Consider the following 14,223-nt stretch of genomic DNA (forward strand, 5'->3'; position numbering starts at 1 on the left):
GCGAAAGATTCTGGAACCTAAGGGTCCGATCATGGTAGCAGGAAGTGTACGAGTAAAGAGTAATTTTGCAAAGTTTGGATCAGAAATTAATATATTCCAATCCTTACAAACACATCTACAAATCAGAACAGATTTCATGGGAAGTCTAACAAAAATATCGATCATTATATCGACCGTAAGGCTGGCAAAACAAGACATGGTTGAAGCAAGTGAAATTGATGCTTCTAATGGTGAAGTTTACTGATATTTATAAGCATTCTACCAGATGTGAAATCAGTTACCAAAAGAATAAAATTGTATTTGGTGTGAATCTTTATCTTTATCTTTATCTTTATTGAATTTGGGAATTATTTGTTTAGGTATCTTTATTAGAAATTTTTAAAATTTTATTTATAAATTATAAATTAAATTATTTATTTAGCTGGTTATTTTTAAAATTTTTAAATTTAAGTTGTTAGATATTTAATTTCTAAAATTGTTGAATTAATTAAAAAAAATCATTTTATTTAGTTGCTGCTAGTGTTGGAAATTTAATTTGAATATGGAAGCAAAGGAAGTGTTGGACTCGCGTACGGGGAGGAGGGTGCTTCACCTCGGATCAGAGGAAGCAGAACTCGGACCCTGCGAGTTGTGTCCCTCAAAATGTAAAAAAAAAAAATCCCTCAAAATGTAAAAAAAAAATTACCCAGAACAAGAAAAACGGATGGTCCGAATTCCACGTTTCAGATTTCAAATTCCATCAGCTGCAAATCGGAACATGCGATTTGTGAAGCAAAATTTCATGACCAAAGAACACGCATGGTCCGAGTTGTGTACTCTGAGTTTTTTCAATTTTTTTAACACAAATCGAATCTCTGAATTTTTTTCAACTTTTTAAACACAAATCAGACCCTCCGATTTGTGTACTCTCACAATTTTAAAAAACACCAAAAATTACCATGTTAAAGTATATCACTTATTTTGTTTTCATATCAAAATTTTTTAGCCGCTAGTGTTAGTGAGTGTTAAAAGGGAGCACACTGTTTAAAGGGTTGCGTTTCACTTTTTATATTTTCCAGGCCGCTGGTGTGGCACACTCCCTCTTCTGCATGTGCTACATCAGACAGTTCAATGGTATCTGATTGTAAACCCTTTTTTAGACTATGCTATGCAACTTTGCCTTTGCTCGTAACTCTCTACGTATAAGCTTAAATATATTTGATTTTTTTAACCATTTTAATACCAAAAGCTTATTTATATTTTAGACCTTCCATATGCATTAGCAAGCCTTTCATTCTTTAAACGGAAAACATATATACTGTATCAACTTTAAATCTCTATCAATGTCCATCATACAATTTATTTTTCTACACTGTATCTACCATGTATGTGTTGTAGCAAGGGGCAAAAATTTTATAAATAAAACTCATATCCTATCTAATAATAAATAAATGATATATTAGCATAAAATAATAAAAATACTCATCCAAAGTGTGACACAAATTTTAGCATAGCTATGTGATGTGTCAGCAGCTGCAGAGGGAGAAGGGTTTGTGGGCACTGGAACTGAACCAAACACATTTGCACCAATTGAGTTTGTGGTGTTCAATACTGATGAACTAGTACTGCATTTTCAATTTCAAATTTTAATTTTAGACCCCAAATTATTCTATTTTTTGTTAAGGAAAAAAAAAAGTAGGTATGTTGGCAACGTGGTTCACCTTGTTGATGGATACTGACATGTAGTAGTGCCTGAAAAACAGGTAAGTACATTAATTAATTAAATTGTCTTCAAATAAAAAATTAAATAAACGAATAAAATAGAATTATTATTTGAACAAAATAATTCCAATAAATGTGATACATACAATACAACACTTTTTTATTCATATGTTACTTTTTCCTTATGTCTCATTTATACGTAGTATTCACTTTGGTCATTTTTGTATAATGAAAAAATGAAAATGATGAACAAAAATACTTCTAGATACCAGTGACAAATTGACAAAACAATTTTGAAATGAAGTAGCTTTTTGAGAAGCAGCTTCCTAAAAGGTAGAAAGAAAAAAAAAAAGTTTAACTTTTTTGCATCATTCATTTGGCACTTTAATTTGTATCTCCTATGTATCCACATCCCACAAGACCACAAGCCGTTCTTAGTCAAAAGCTTATGATAAAAAAATTCAGTACAAATTTCTTTTTTCTATACTCTGTTCAGAATTTGATTCCATGACCCACCTAATTGCACATGACTTTGGTGGTGGTTAGTCAAAATTAAAACCCAAGAATCATCCATAGATAAGAGTAGTGCTAGATTTCCGGGATCCCTTACTATTTTTTTCTATATATATTTTGATTAAAAACAAATAATACTTTAAATTTTACAATGGAGAAAAAAAATTTAATAATGAGACCATAAAATTTCAAATCTTTTTATAATATTTGTCACTTTAAATTTAATACATTTATCATTGAACCAGAGAATTAGAGATTCAAAAGTTTAAGAGTTTATAAGAGGTTTAACTGGAGTTAAATCGATTATAATAAAATAATATATTTATATATAATATATATTTTTAAAAAAATTATATTTTATAATTTAAATTGATTAACAGTTAAAAATTGAATCTATTTGATCAATGAACCAATTTTTGATTGGTTTTTTGTTTTTTTTTTACCATAGTCAACTGATCTTTTCTTCAACTAGACTTATTTGATAGCTAATTTCTAGTTAAACCCATTGAACTAACTAGTTCGGTCCGATTCTTATAACAGTCCCATAAATTGCATTTATTTGCGTGTATCAAATATTGGTGAAAACTCAGGTGCAGTCGACTTCATGTGAAGTTGATAGTCGAGAGCCGTTAGATAAAAATTTAGTCAAATCAATCAAATTATCTAACGGCTCTCAGTTATCAAATGCACCTGAGTTTTCACCATCAAATATATACTAGTTTGGTCTAAAATGAAAGCATGATTGTGAATTAATGCATTGAGATTGAGCATGATTGTAAGATTAAGAAGAGGCTTACTTGGATTAGTGTTAGTAATGAGAGCAGCTCCACCAAAATTGCAGCTATTAGGAACAGGATTCTTGAGATAATACTTATTGAATGCATAAGAAGCATGTTGTTGAATAGTATTTGGAATGTAACATATTCCACCAGGTTGAATTGGTGAGCAATCATCACCACCATAGCCACAAGCATAGTCCAATGCAACTTGCAATGAAGTTTGTGAGGCACTAGGGCTTGCAATGCACCAGCTTGCACCTGAAGAAACTGGTGATGAATTCACTGTGGTAGGTGGAGTAGTAATTGGGATTGTTGATGCTGGAGAAACACTAGTACTATCAGGGTTTGAATTAGGGTTTATGAATGGAGATGTTGAAAAAGTTGGTGTGGTTGGAACCAAGTTTGGAATTGTTGCAATTGGAGTGGTGATATCTTTTTGTGTGGTGAAAATTTGAGCATCATTTAATAGTACATTCACATGTCTACTTTCTTCCTTCATTGTCCTATATGAACAACCTGTGCTTCAAAATTGAAATTACCATATGAATCTCAAGATATTACTAATTATTAATCATTATGTATTTTTTTATAATGAAGATTACTAATTAGTTTTAAATGAAGATAAGTAAGTAGGGTACCCTATGAAGAGAGGGCATATGTAATGAGTCAAAGTAGTTGGGTTGGGGCCCCTTGTTATTGTATCTTTTCAAGAATTGGTGGAAGGAACCATAGAAAGGTGTTGTTACAAGTTACAACCCTATGTGAATGAAACCTTAGAAAACATGAGCAAGAAAAGAACCTTGTTCAAATTTCTGTTGTGGAAAATTTGTTCTATGATTGCTTTAAGGAACTGATTAATCATCCAAACAAGGCATAGTAAAAGTAATGATTAACTGAGCAATAGAAGAGACAACATTTTGAACTAAACAAGAAGAGAAAAAAGTGCTTAGTTAGTTAACTAAATTCCAATTAGAAAGAACACAAAATAACAAAGAAGGACAAAGCAATTTGTGCTTTCAAAAAACTTAAAATAAAACCAATCAGTTAAAGAGAGAGCAGAGAATATATTCAAAAGATAAAGTATGCAAAGGAAAGCAACTGAATACATTAAACCAAAAAAAAAAGGAAACAGAAGTGAGGATTAAGAAAAAAACAAACAGTATCTTCAAATTTAAGCAACAAATGTCAGAACAGAACAGAACTGAACTGAACTGAACTGAAGAAGTTAAATAAATAAAAGAAAAAAGAAAAAAAAAAGAAGAAGAAGAAGGAAAATTACCTGAACATAGGAACTGACTCAGTAGAAGAAACATTACATAGTAGTTTACACATCTTTCCATGATTAATCTTTTACTTCTTCAACTTGGTACTTCACCACTTATATATATGTATATATACACTTGTTCTTCCTATGAATCAATGAAAGAGAAAAGAAGATATCATTAACTAGAGAAGCAAAGAAGGTATAAATATAGATAGATAGAAGAGAAGGAGGAAAAAGGAGGGAAGAAGGGTTGAAAAGAAAAACAAAGTGAAAGGAATTGAAGAAGAATTTGGTTTTGGTGTGATGATTGTAATGATGGCTGCTGATGTGTACATTTTCTGCCTTTTTCTCTTTTCTTCTCTCTATTCACTGTTCTGCAACACTTCTTCTCTTCTTCTTCTTTTTTAGAACCATACACATTATTATATTATAAGACTCATAGCCATGAAAATGTTCTGGAATCTGTGTACTAAATGGCACATGCTTCCCCTAGGATATGATATTATATTTTTCTGTGTCTCTTTCTCTATATGGCTATATAGTTATGCTTAGACAGCAAGGGAAAAAAATATATATGAATATTCTTTTTTACTTGACACTGACATATAAACAAAGTTGGTGTTTAGAAGTCACTTAAAAATTTATAATTTAAAGGGTAGAAAATAAGAGATTAGATGTTAACACATAATAGATTATTTCATTCCCTAGTGAACTTGGATCATGTCATCCATAGAACAAGAACTACAGCTTGCCATTACTAGTAAATGCGACTATAAATTATGACTTCCAAATTTTATTACTAAAAATTTAGTAATCAAATGTTAAGAATGAGAATTAAGTTGGGTTGGCCTACTGATTAATTCACTAGTCCGTTTAAGCAAGTGTTGGGAGTTCGAATCTCATTTTGTGCATGTAGCAATTTATTGGCCAGCAGCAAATTTCGAAGATATTTTTTTTCAATTTTAAAGTTCAAAACTAATATTTCCTATTAATAAATTAAACTAGCTACTGCATTAACCAATTTTACATTATTAGCATAGAATTATAGCAGTTCATGTGGGTGGACCTAGTCATCATCAACATTTAGTTAGAAACCAAATTGATTTGAGTTGTTGGGTGAAACAAACTTTAGTTCAATGGCCCAGAGTTTACCTCCCAAAGCTCTATAATTTATATCCTAATGTCTTCACTTTAGATCATAGGCTATAATATAATCAAGATTCAAGGGCCCAATTACACTTCTTAATTAATAAACACACTTTTTAAACAACCAATTTGGTCCTTGATGAAGGAAAAAAAAAATCAATTTAGTGGAGTGGATAACTTATTCGTTCACTTAAATAATTGTTAGAGTTTAATCACAAAAAAAAAATTGTTAGAATTTAAACAAAAAAAAAATTGTTAGAATTTAAACAAGTATCGTAAATTTAAATTTCAGTTTGTATATGCAACAGTGATAAATTCACACATAATTCTTGACATGTCAGATTGAAAATACAAAAAAAAAAAATTGTTCCAAATAATAAACTAATTGATTAAACTATTATTTAACTTACAAATCCTCCATTTTAATGCATATGTATAAACTATAAAGTTATTATTGTCCAAAAAAAAAAGGTTTATATATGTATGAATCTTAGAAGATGAAATGAAATTTTAAAATAAATGTAAAAAAATGGGTACATTAAATAATGCAATTTGACCATAAGAAATTGATATAAACGAAAGTAATTAATACTCTGGCTACTTTAATTAATTTAATCAAATTTGTAAAATAATTGCACATATTATTTCGATGCGACACAATGGAAAAATAATTATGTAAACAAAGTTTGTGGGATGTGACATATTTTTACTTTATGTGTAAATAGACCCACATTCAGAAATAAATAAATTAAAAATCTGTGCCACAATGAACATTGATTATAAAGAGACAGTCCTAATTAAATAATCTGTATGTGAAGACAAATAATTTCAGTTAGTCACGTGTGAATCTGTTTGGAAGGACCAACAGAAAAATCGTACTGGCAAAAATTAAATATAAATAATTGTGCATTTGATATTAGTGTCAATAATATCACAATGTATAGTGCCATAATTTTGGTCTTAAAAAATAGATATTATACATATATTATTATAAAATAATGCTAATCATATAGTATGTGTTTCTTAATTATATCCACAAGCTTCAAAATATCACAATTATTCATAAAATAAAACTGAGATTCTACATTTAATCTTATCATAAGGTTAGTTCACGTGACAAATTCATGGTGCCTGGGTCATGATAATTCTATGCCTATAATCATAGTGTTACTTAAAGGAGCCCTCACATACATTTCATGAAGTTATATATCAATAAATAAATTGAATCATTTATGAGTTCACATTATCAAGCAAACGAGAAAAAGATGACAGCACAGCCAAACTAATAACAATGATGATAGTAATAAGTAATAAGAGGTGACTTCTGCATTTATTATAGAAAGTTAATTAACATCATATTTTATGTAATAAAAACTCATCCACAGTTAATTTTATATAAAATTAATAATTAAGAATGGTTAAATAATTTTTGATTAAATTATTATTTAATAATTTTTAATTATTAATTTTATATCAAATTAACTGCGAATAATTTTTTATTATTTTATGCCTATCAAACTCAGAGTCGTAATAAACTAATAATAGTTTCTTAAGTTGACTCTCATGAGAAAAATAGAAGGTTTAGTTTTTGTTCAATCAGTCATAGATATAGTAAAATTTCGCCTTAGATAATTTAGATATATAAAAAAATCGATAGAATATCTAACTAAGAGAATAAATTAGATAAAAAAAATAGATAAATGACAAAAAATATAAAAAGACTTAAGAATACCATATATTATATAATTAAAAAAATATAAAATTTTGTTAGATAATCAATAACTTTTATGAACAATAAACTTTAAAATTGACCTAATAAAATAAATAATTTTAATATTTTTATTGTCTACCTATACTTTTCAAAAAATATATGTAAATAATCTTATTATAAAATTAGACACAATAATATACATTCATCAGTCATCACTAACTACATTTATGATATAAAATTGAATTATTTGTACAATTATATATTTATAAAAATATTATGTACATACTAAAAATTAATTATCAAATTAATTGTAATATTTTTTATATAAATATATATTATTTAATATATTTTTAATATATATTTTTATATTTTAATATATATTTTATATTCGTATTAAATTTAATAATTAATTTTTTGTAAACACTTAACATAATTGTATATTTATATATGATTACATATAGATGGTCCTTTCAATCATACACAAATTATAAGAAAATAAGAATTAACAGAAGAGTTTATATTTTTATCACATGCTTTATCCACTCAGTAACATGTATGTATAGATAGATACCTAATCTACTTCACTGATTCTGTTTCAATTCCTAAGCCCTGTTCTGTTCTTCCCACATATGACATAGGACCACACAAACACAAAGCAATGGCAAGTGTTTGTTATTCTGTACTTGCTCCATCATCATCACCCTCCATATCCAAGTTCATCTCTGACCATCCATGCCTAACCATGCTCCAAAACCACTGTTCCACCATGAAAGACCTCAAAAAGCTCCATGCTCACATGATCAAAACTGGTCTTGTTCTTGACCCCATTGCTGCCAGCAAAGTCCTCACCTTTTGTGCTTCCCCACATGGTGACACCAACTATGCACACATGGTGTTCACCAGAATGCCTAAACCAACTCTCTATTCTTGGAACACCATCATAAGGTGCTTCTCTAGAAGCTCAACCCCACAACTTGCTTTATCAATTTTTATTGACATGTTGTGTTCTGATGATGATTATGTTCAGCCGCAAAGGTTGACTTATCCTTCTGTTTTCAAGGCTTTTGCTCAACTTGGTGATGTCCATGGTGGTGCTCAGCTTCATGGGAGGGTTGTGAAATTGGGTCTTGAAGATGATGAGTTCATTTGTAATACTATCATATATATGTATGCTAATAGTGGCTTGTTGAGAGAGGCTAGAAGAGTGTTTGATAAGAAAGTTGAACTTGATGTTGTTGCTTGGAACTCAATGATTATGGGGCTTGCAAAATATGGGGAAATTGATGAGTCTAGGAGGATGTTTGATGCAATGCCTGAAAGAACCCCAGTTACTTGGAATTCCATGATCAGTGGTTATGTTAGGAATGGGAAGCTTATGGAGGCGTTGGAGCTTTTTCGCGAGATGCAAGAAGAAGATGTTGAGACCAGTGAATTCACAATGGTGAGCTTGTTGAATGCTTGTGCTCACTTAGGAGCTCTTGAACATGGAAAATGGGTTCATAATTACATAAAAAAGAGTGGTTTCGAGTTTAATCTTATTGTCACTACGGCAATAATTGACATGTATTGCAAGTGTGGATCTATTGAAAATGCTATTGAAGTGTTTGATGCATCATCCACAAGAGGGTTATCAAGCTGGAACTCAATTATAATAGGCTTAGCCATGAATGGACACGAGAGAGAAGCAATTCAGTACTTCTCTAAGCTTAAATGTTCAAGTCTAAAGCCAGATAGTGTCAGTTTCATTGGTGTTCTAACTGCTTGTAAATATTTAGGAGCAATTGATAGAGCAAAGGACTACTTTGCACAAATGATGAATGAGTATGAGATTGAACCTTCAATAAAACACTACACTTGCATGGTTGAAGTGTTAGGCCAAGCGGCATTGCTAGAAGAGGCAGAAGAACTGATAAGAGATATGCCTATAGAACCAGATGCTATTATCTGGGGATCTCTGCTCTCATCTTGTGCGAAGCATGGGAATGTAGAGATGGCGAAACGGGCTGCAGAAAGAGTTTGCAAGTTGAATCCGAGTGATGCAAGTGGTTATGTACTTATGTCTAATGTTCAGGCTGCGTCAAAACAGTTTGAAGAGGCAATTGAGCACAGGCTTTTGATGAAGAGGTTGACCGAGAAAGAACCAGGTTGTAGTTCAATTGAACTAGATGGAGAAGTTCATGAATTTCTAGCTGGAGGGAGGTTGCATCCTAAAACTCAAGAAATTTACTACTTACTTAATGACTCAAGTTTTACACCTGAAGATTGAGTATCTCTGAAGTTATGAACTCATGGAACTTAAAATCCAATTTTGTATATAGAGGAATTGGCTTCAATATAGTGAATTATTCCAATAAGATAAAAATCCATATTTGATTCTCAATAGTGTTAAATAACAGCATGACAATGTCCAAATTTAAGAAAAAGGAAAGTGTACATGTCATCTTGTGAATGTTTTTTTAGATCAAGTGATCACCATTTACCACAAGGCTTATGCAACTTTATTTCTTTGTAGTTTCTCATAACTCAATTAATGCTCTATATTTTACTCATTCTAGTAACATTTGGATAGTGAAGGCCCTTAGCTTCTAAGCTGCATGCATATTTTGCTTCTGTGCTGCATGCATGTATGAACTGAAATAGTGAAATATAGAGTAGTCTTTAGACTCTAATGTATTCAAATCATAGAACTCATTGATTTGTTGAAACAATTAATAATACAACAGAATTAAGCATATCATATTGTTTAGCCATAGTGTATATTGTTTGGATATGAGACAATTACTGAGTAATAGTATACTAAGTCTCAGCTTTTTGACAAGTTCCTCCCTGGTGCCCAAGAATATATCTCTGGTGCCATTGTTCCATTGGTGAGAAGGTTCTGTGGCATTGCATACAAGTCTGAGATATCGAGATGATGTGTGGTGCGTCCGTTTTGGTAATGCTGATTCTGCATTGCAGCCGTGAGTTCTTCGTCTTCCAATGGCAGGCGATCGAAGGTAGCATGCATGAATGATGCAGCCATGATCACAACAGGTCCTGAGGCAATCAAGGCACCAACAACAGCACCTCCTACAACTTGCCCCTGAGCACCAGCCAAGTAAATGGTGAGGCCAGTGATTCCTGGTGGTGCTGGTGGGGGAAGGATTGACCCCAGCAATGAGAGGATCTCGAATCGGCCGTGAAGAGTCACAATGGCGCCGGATGAGGCCGGTTGGCGCAGAGTTACATTTGTCACACAGCCAGTTCCACTTAGTATGCAGAGGCCTCTCTGCTTCCTCCTTGCAAAGTTCAACAAGCTCTCATTCACATCACAGCCAGAGCTTACTTCCATAGCATGAGCCTTGAGTGCATTAGCACTGTCCCTTGTCACAATTATTGGTGGCTTCGGCTTGTTCTTGGAGCCGGCAGGCCTGCCACGCGGCCGCCTTAAGGCTTCCCCCTCGGCAGCAGAGGAAACCGGCGAAACTGCTTTTGGAACTTTGGTGGTGGCAGATATTAGAGTAACATCAATGCCAGACTTATTATTATTATTATTGTTATTATTATTATTCAGGTTACCTTTTTCTTGTTCTTGCTTTCTATCCATTTCACCAAACATTAAGAATGTCTTTGAGATTTTGTTGGCAAAATGTGAAGTGAGTAAGAAGAGCAAATCGCTCTCTTATGCTACATTGAAGCTTAAGTAGTTGCTTTATGACATTAAAATTTTATAGACCCCAAAAGAATGATTGTGTATTAGGATGGAGTTAAGTAACACCAACCTCATAAAACAAATGTTTGTTTTTTTCATCACTCTATGCCTAACTCCTACTAACTTTTTGCCTCATCTCAATTGCCTTCCCCAACAGATATCTCATGCCATATAATAATTAAAATTGTTTGGCTTTATTTTACTAACCTTATGCACAATATTAGCCAACTACCACATTTCTCACCATATAAGAATGCTTTATATTTAGCATAGAATTTGCACATATATGTTCTTAATATGAGAATGTTCCTGCATGTCAGAAGAATTGTATTGCTCTTGTTCTAATGGAAATATTGCAATAAAATTCCAAAAAGAAAAATCTTGGTGATTTCTCTGTTTAATGCATCTACAATTGAATTAATCCTGATGCATCTAAATGGTAATAATAATACTGTAATTCACCTTCCAGATACAATAATCCTACCTCGTGATAAGAAAATAGACTGTTTAAAACAGTAGATACCATCAAGAAAACCAAGATCGGATCCTAGACGAGATTTGAACCTTTAACACTTGTTTGATTAGATGAGTGTGCTAATTATTCGATCAACTCAAGTTGGTTGTATGCTTCTAAATTTAAAACAAAATTAGTTTGTCTAAGTGGACGATCATAAGTTACAAGATGTTTTATAGTTTAACCAAACTTCATTCTTTTCAAATTGAATACCAACAACTTTTAAATAACTACAAGTCATTAAAAAAAATAAAAATAACAAATGAAAATAGTAACGGATAGTGTTACTTATTATAGAATGTAAATTGAAATAAAATACATATTTATCTAATGTAAAATATATTTATAGCCACCTATATTCTATTTATAATGTTTACAAAATTAAATAAAATATAGCTGTAAATATTTTTAAAAGACAATGATGCTGACTATGCAACTGCTTTATCGGGGCGGCGACAATGGAGGAGCATCTACTGGGTATGATTCTGCTTCCGGTGATTTTCCCTCCAGTTCTAATGAGCATCACACTCGTAAAGTTCTCCATTGTTTTGTAACTCTCAAGATATTATTGTTCATTGTGTGTTGATGCTATTGTAGTTAAGTTTGTAATGTTTTGAAATTGCAGAAGAAATTGTTAAAACTAATCAACCAGCTCAGACCAAAAGTAAAAAGAAGAAGAAGGTAAAAGACTTCAGATTCAACTCCAGAGAGAGTACAAGGAGCAGCAGATTAGATCAACCACTATGACTGAAAATGGTATCTTCTTTTTAAATATTATTATTTACAAAGCAATTACCTAAAATGCTTCACAACTTTCATATAAAACATTTACAAATTTAATAAATATCAATGTTTATATATAAAAGTAGGGTAAAATATATTTTTTGTCCCTGAAGTTTTACAAAAAGTTTCAAAAATACTCTTAAGTTTTATTTTATTGAGTAAAGTATCGTTTTTGTCTCTAACGTTTGAGGTAAGTCCTATTTGTGTCCTTAACGTTTAAATCGTCCTATTTGTATCCCTAATGTTTATAAAAGTGATTCAATGTTATCTTACTATCAATTATACTAACAAATCAGATTATATTTTTCAATTATTCTCACTTGGATGTATTTATTCTCAATTAGGCCTCACTTGGATGTGTTCAATTTTAATATTATACCCACTATTTGTGTTTAGATTCAATTATGTCCCTAGAAAAATGAATTATGTAAATGTTGTAGGAATTAATTTCAACTTTTGATGAGCTATTTTTCGGAGTGGATTCTATGACAGACATTTGTATTCTAACTTTAAGAAGGGATTTTTAAAACTCAAATTAAAGCGTTCAGGATAACATTGAATCACTTTTACAAACGTTAGGGATACAAATAGGACGATTTAAACGTTAGGGACAAATAGGATTTACTCCAAACGTTGGGGACAAAAATGATACTTTATTTTATTTTATTTCAATTTTGTCCCAAAAGTTTTCGATTTGCATCAAATATACCCCTGACGGCTAATTTTTCAAAAATTTTAAGACCAATTCAACAACAATTTCATAAGAACAACCCTCAATACAAGCAAATCAAACATAATTTTCATGCATTATTGTTAGATTGGTCTTAAATTTTTTTGAAAATTTAGCCGTCGATGGTATATTTGATGCAAATCGAAAATTTTTGGGATAAAATTGAAACAATAAAATTTAGGGATATTTTTAAAACTTTTATTAAACTTTAAGGATAAAAAGTATACTTTACGCATAAAAGTATATTAATTAAAATCGCAAAATAGCAATAAAATCTTTTTAAAAAATTTAAGATAATTTCTTACTACAAGCTATTTAATCTTTTCAAAATATAGAATGCATTAAGTGATTTTTTGTATAATATTCATAAGTGGTTAAAAATTATAAATGCTCCTTTTTATAACAAAAAATTATGAAATTTAATATCCCACACTAAATTCATGTTATTTCACAAACTACTATAACTAATCCATTTTATATGTATAAAATACCAATATTGATATTTGATACAAAATGAATGAGGCCTCAAGTAGAAAAAGACTTGAAATCATTATAATTGCATTTTATTGGTTAACCATACAAAGATAATTAAGGTATATCACCACTTCTACTTTCATAACAAAAAAAAATTAGCCTAAAATCTGATGCGTTTGTCTATTAATTGTTTTAATCATTTTAAATTCTAAAAATTTATTATTCATGCAAACGTTTTTTATTAAATCAAAATGTCAAAATTTTAAATTATTATAGCAAAAAATTATTCTAAAATTTAAAACACTATAAATCATCAAATTACGTTCACATGTAAAATACCCAATTGATTTTTCTTTAAAAAACTCATTTGCCTATAAATTAGTAATAAAATATATGATTGACTTTCTCTAATAATAACTTAAGTATTTTATATAACATACTGAAAATACTATTAGAAAAATATATAATGATCAAAACTAAATTCTCATGGCTTCCAAATTTAAAATGACACCAAAAGAGAAAATTTATTCATTCAATAAAACCATGGCCTTCACATTCAACATCATTTATCAGCATCTCAATAGAAGTTACATGACTTGTTGCTTAACTAAAATCAATTGAAAATGAAGTTATGAAAATAATCTTGGCTTTTGGTCTATAAATACGTGGGATCATGGAAACAAAAATCAAAGAATTATCCTCAATCTTCTATTACTTTTATAGGTCCAATAACAAATACAAAACTATAATCTGTTTTTGGTGTGACCTACAAATGCATATTTATCAATCGAACCTAAGCATAACATATATATCCTAAATTTCTAAGTTATCATTTCGTAGTTCATGTTTTTAGGGCTAAAATTACTTTAATTGGAATGATTCAATTTCAAAATAGTACAATGAAATAATAAAACTCA

General features: G+C 30.4%; 3 protein-coding genes across 8 annotated transcripts; 1 reads left to right on the plus strand and 2 right to left on the minus strand.

The window, feature by feature from the left end:
* Positions 1–1,276: 1,276 nt before the first annotated feature.
* LOC112766963 (glucan endo-1,3-beta-glucosidase 12) lies at positions 1,277–4,833 on the minus strand. Of its 6 annotated transcripts, none has more exons than XM_025812852.3 (5): positions 4,591–4,833; positions 4,273–4,402; positions 3,012–3,509; positions 1,701–1,731; positions 1,277–1,604 (listed from the first exon to the last, which is right to left on the minus strand). In XM_025812852.3, exons 2-5 carry the CDS (start codon positions 4,331–4,333, stop codon positions 1,439–1,441), a joined length of 756 nt encoding a protein of 251 aa, XP_025668637.1. In that variant the 5' UTR covers positions 4,334–4,402; positions 4,591–4,833; the 3' UTR covers positions 1,277–1,438. The 6 variants fall into 6 exon arrangements, with proteins under 6 accessions (XP_025668637.1, XP_025668638.1, XP_072078299.1 ...); XM_025812853.3 differs by having other exon boundaries at positions 3,012–3,514; positions 4,591–4,759; XM_072222198.1 differs by adding an exon at positions 3,632–3,765 and having other exon boundaries at positions 3,012–3,514; positions 4,273–4,758.
* A 2,939-nt stretch (positions 4,834–7,772) lies between these two features.
* LOC112766933 (pentatricopeptide repeat-containing protein At2g42920, chloroplastic-like) lies at positions 7,773–9,625 on the plus strand. Its single transcript, XM_025812827.3, has one exon. It carries the CDS (start codon positions 7,773–7,775, stop codon positions 9,378–9,380), a length of 1,608 nt encoding a protein of 535 aa, XP_025668612.1. The 3' UTR covers positions 9,381–9,625.
* LOC112766934 (AT-hook motif nuclear-localized protein 16-like) lies at positions 8,345–10,850 on the minus strand. Its single transcript, XM_025812828.3, has one exon. The coding sequence runs from the start codon at positions 10,710–10,712 to the stop codon at positions 9,918–9,920; it is 795 nt and encodes a 264-aa protein (XP_025668613.1). The 5' UTR covers positions 10,713–10,850; the 3' UTR covers positions 8,345–9,917.
* Positions 10,851–14,223: the final 3,373 nt, after the last annotated feature.

Source organism: Arachis hypogaea, chromosome 17 (genome assembly GCF_003086295.3).
Source record: "Arachis hypogaea cultivar Tifrunner chromosome 17, arahy.Tifrunner.gnm2.J5K5, whole genome shotgun sequence".
Lineage (NCBI taxonomy): Eukaryota > Viridiplantae > Streptophyta > Magnoliopsida > Fabales > Fabaceae > Arachis > Arachis hypogaea.